This window comes from Pteropus vampyrus, unplaced genomic scaffold, assembly GCF_000151845.1.
Source record: "Pteropus vampyrus isolate Shadow unplaced genomic scaffold, Pvam_2.0 Scaffold2115, whole genome shotgun sequence".
In the NCBI taxonomy this organism is placed as follows: domain Eukaryota; kingdom Metazoa; phylum Chordata; class Mammalia; order Chiroptera; family Pteropodidae; genus Pteropus; species Pteropus vampyrus.
Window position 1 is genome coordinate 2,217 of NW_011890896.1, and position 2,762 is coordinate 4,978.

General features: G+C 52.5%; 1 protein-coding gene across 1 annotated transcript in view; it reads right to left on the reverse strand.

Moving 5' to 3' along the window:
• Window positions 1–6: 6 nt before the first annotated feature.
• Window positions 7–2,762, reverse strand: part of LOC105310310 (stabilizer of axonemal microtubules 2-like) — an 8,069-nt gene continuing 5,313 nt past the window's right edge. The window contains exon 2 of the mRNA XM_023526666.1: window positions 7–1,804. Coding sequence (XP_023382434.1) covers window positions 813–1,804 — 992 coding nt within the window. The 3' untranslated portion in view covers window positions 7–812. The remainder of the gene's footprint in view (window positions 1,805–2,762) is intronic.

Genomic DNA, 2,762 nt, shown 5'->3' on the forward strand with positions numbered 1-2,762 from the left:
TGAATACCCTGATTAGAAGAAGGGAAAAGCAGGGACGAGAGGTAGGAAGTGAATTCTTGACAGTCCCTGACATGTGTTTAGCACTTTGACCTTTTGGGTGGTGGTGAACGTGTCGCGTGAGCTCATGTGCGAGGCGCACTGTTCACGAGGTAGGCGGGGCGGACACCCTCGTACAGATGAAGACGCTGAGACCCCGACACGAGTCACCCGCCCGGGGTGGCACTAGTACAAACCGATGTCGCTGGAACTTGGACCCAGATCCCTGGATTCCCGGCCTGCGGAGCCTCTCCGTGCCACACGGCGCAGTGGCTGTTCCCCGCTCGAGCACGTGAGAAGCTGTGTGGCCGCCTTCCCCCAAAACCCAAATCGGCGGCCACTGCAGGGGCCTTGCAGGCTGAGGGAAAGGATCGCTGCTGCCTTGGAGGAGGGGTCCCTCTGTCATTTTCGGTGCTGCGTAGACGGCTCTAGCACGCTTGGTAAATGGCGACTGGTTCGTGACTCACGGTACAGGAGCCATCGTCATGCACACAGGTATGAATGGTGGTAGGTTGGAGGCAAGCTACCGAACGGTACGTTGGACATTAAAAGGGTTCCAGTGGGAACGTACACTATTCAGCTTCTAGAAATGCATATTAAAGAGCCATCTTGGTTAGCATAGCGATGCAAAATGGACTTGAAGAACATGATCCCCTATAACAAGTTATCCAATTTCCTTGATTAAAAATTTTAACACGATTTGTTTTAGATCTCATAATTTTTTTCCTTCTATAAGCAATTGGTTTCGCCCTTGGAAAGCCAGCGCGAGGTGCTGGTTAGAAGGCCTTGGCTGCAGGCACGATCTCACGGAAGAATTTGTGACCTTGGGAATTTGTGTTTTCAAAGACGTGACCCGGCGGGCAAGCATAGCTGGCCGGGCAGACTTCCTGCTGCTTCGGCGCGAACTCCGCAGCGTACGTGGTTACGGCGTCCAGCGGGCCAGTGCTCCGGAAAGGAGCCTGTGAGGGCTTGCAGCTCTCCGTGGGGATCAGTGCGTGTGGTACGTAGTGGCACCGGAACGTGCTCAGACCATCGAATTTTCCAGACGGGTTGGGGATCTGTGGTTGCTTTTTAATGAGCCCCGGACGACAACTCTCCCAAGCCGGAAAATCTTCCTTCGTGGTGCTTTTCCCTTGGAAAGGAAGGTGGTTGATTCTTCGGTGAGAAATGGGCCTGACAGGGATGACACGTCTGGCCTGATAGGGAACGTAGTCCAGGTGGCTGGTGCTGTGCAGCTGCATGGTCCCTGTGGGGGGGATGTGCGCATGCACTTCCCGGGCCCTGGGCGGTGGGATCTCCCAGGGCTGAAAGCTGTCGCGGAACTCAGTGCTTCCTTCAAACCGAGTGTGGCGGGTCACCCCGGCGTCGGTGGGCCTGCAGCTCTTTGTGCTTTCACCAGCAAGACCCTGGAAGTCACGTCGGTGTGTGGTGAGGTCGTCGAAGGGCTGCTTGGCCGGCCTGTAGACTTCTTTGGGCCGTGGGGACTTGGAATCTAGCTGGTGAGGCACATAATCGAGGCGGTGGCTTGTGTCGGCATGAAAAGGGACTGGGGAACGTTCCACCACGGAGCTGGGTTTGAAGCTTTGCCTCGGCTGTATCTTCCGAGGAACAAAGTCATCCTGAAATGTAGTTGAATTTCCAAATTTCACGGTAGGGGGATAGTAACTTTGTTCTGGTTTATACAGTTCACTTTTTGGAACGTCCCAAGCCCTATAATCATCTTGGGGGAGAGAAAAGAGCAATTTTACATACCAAAGAAAACAACCATCTTTTCAAAATCATGACTTCTCTCACTGCCAAAAATCCGTTGCCTTTAGAAATTGGAACATAATCAAGTATGAAGTTCCCGATGCCGGTCAGACGGGTTTTTTTTCTCTCTACCTTGCTCTTCCCATCTGCCCTCTTCAATACATGGAACTTTCCACGTCCAGATTCACCTGACTACACCATGAGGGAGTGGAACTTCTGACCCTGACTGGCGAGAGTCCAAAGCCCAAAAAGCTGTTTTTGTGGAGACAGAGTTTGGGAGATGATGCTCGCGCCCCCAGGAACTGGTTGGGATATTCACTGTAACTCGTAAAACGCTAAAGTGAACCCTAATACTTAGGGTTTCTTGTGAAACTGTGGGCCTTGATATGTGGGCAGAAGTGACGTGGGGATTACTCCTCGCTCTTAGAGAGACTCTTCACGGGGGAGAGAATGTCAACTCCAACGTGCATCTGAGAGGAAGGTTGCAGGGTCCCCTGAGCAAAGGCACGGGGTGACATATCCTGTCCCAGAAAGGTCCCTGGCTTCAACTCTCCTCCTTGGGAAATGACCTCGAGGCATTCCTGCCTAGAGGACGGGGCCCAGGCGGAGCACTTTCGTGGGTGTCAGGGACGCTATGTGCCGTGCAGAAGGGGAGCAGCGCGCTCAGCCTGAGATGGGGTGTTCAGTGCTTTAAGTCTGCTGCTCGCCGCTTGCCTACACCATGGAGCGAACCGAAGTGCTTATGTTTCAACTGAGGGTGATTTGGGTTTTCAGTTTCTAGGGGAGAAAGGCAGTAAGCTGAGACGTACTATAGAATTCACTTCACCCCCAAATATGTATTTTTAAACAACAAATTAACTCGTGAAGTTATGCAAGGTAAAGTATTAGCATCTAGACTGAAGTCCATGCAGTGCTCACTGGAAAGGCCACGACTCGAAGGCTTATCATGCGGATACCTCGCCTTTGAAGAGAAAAAT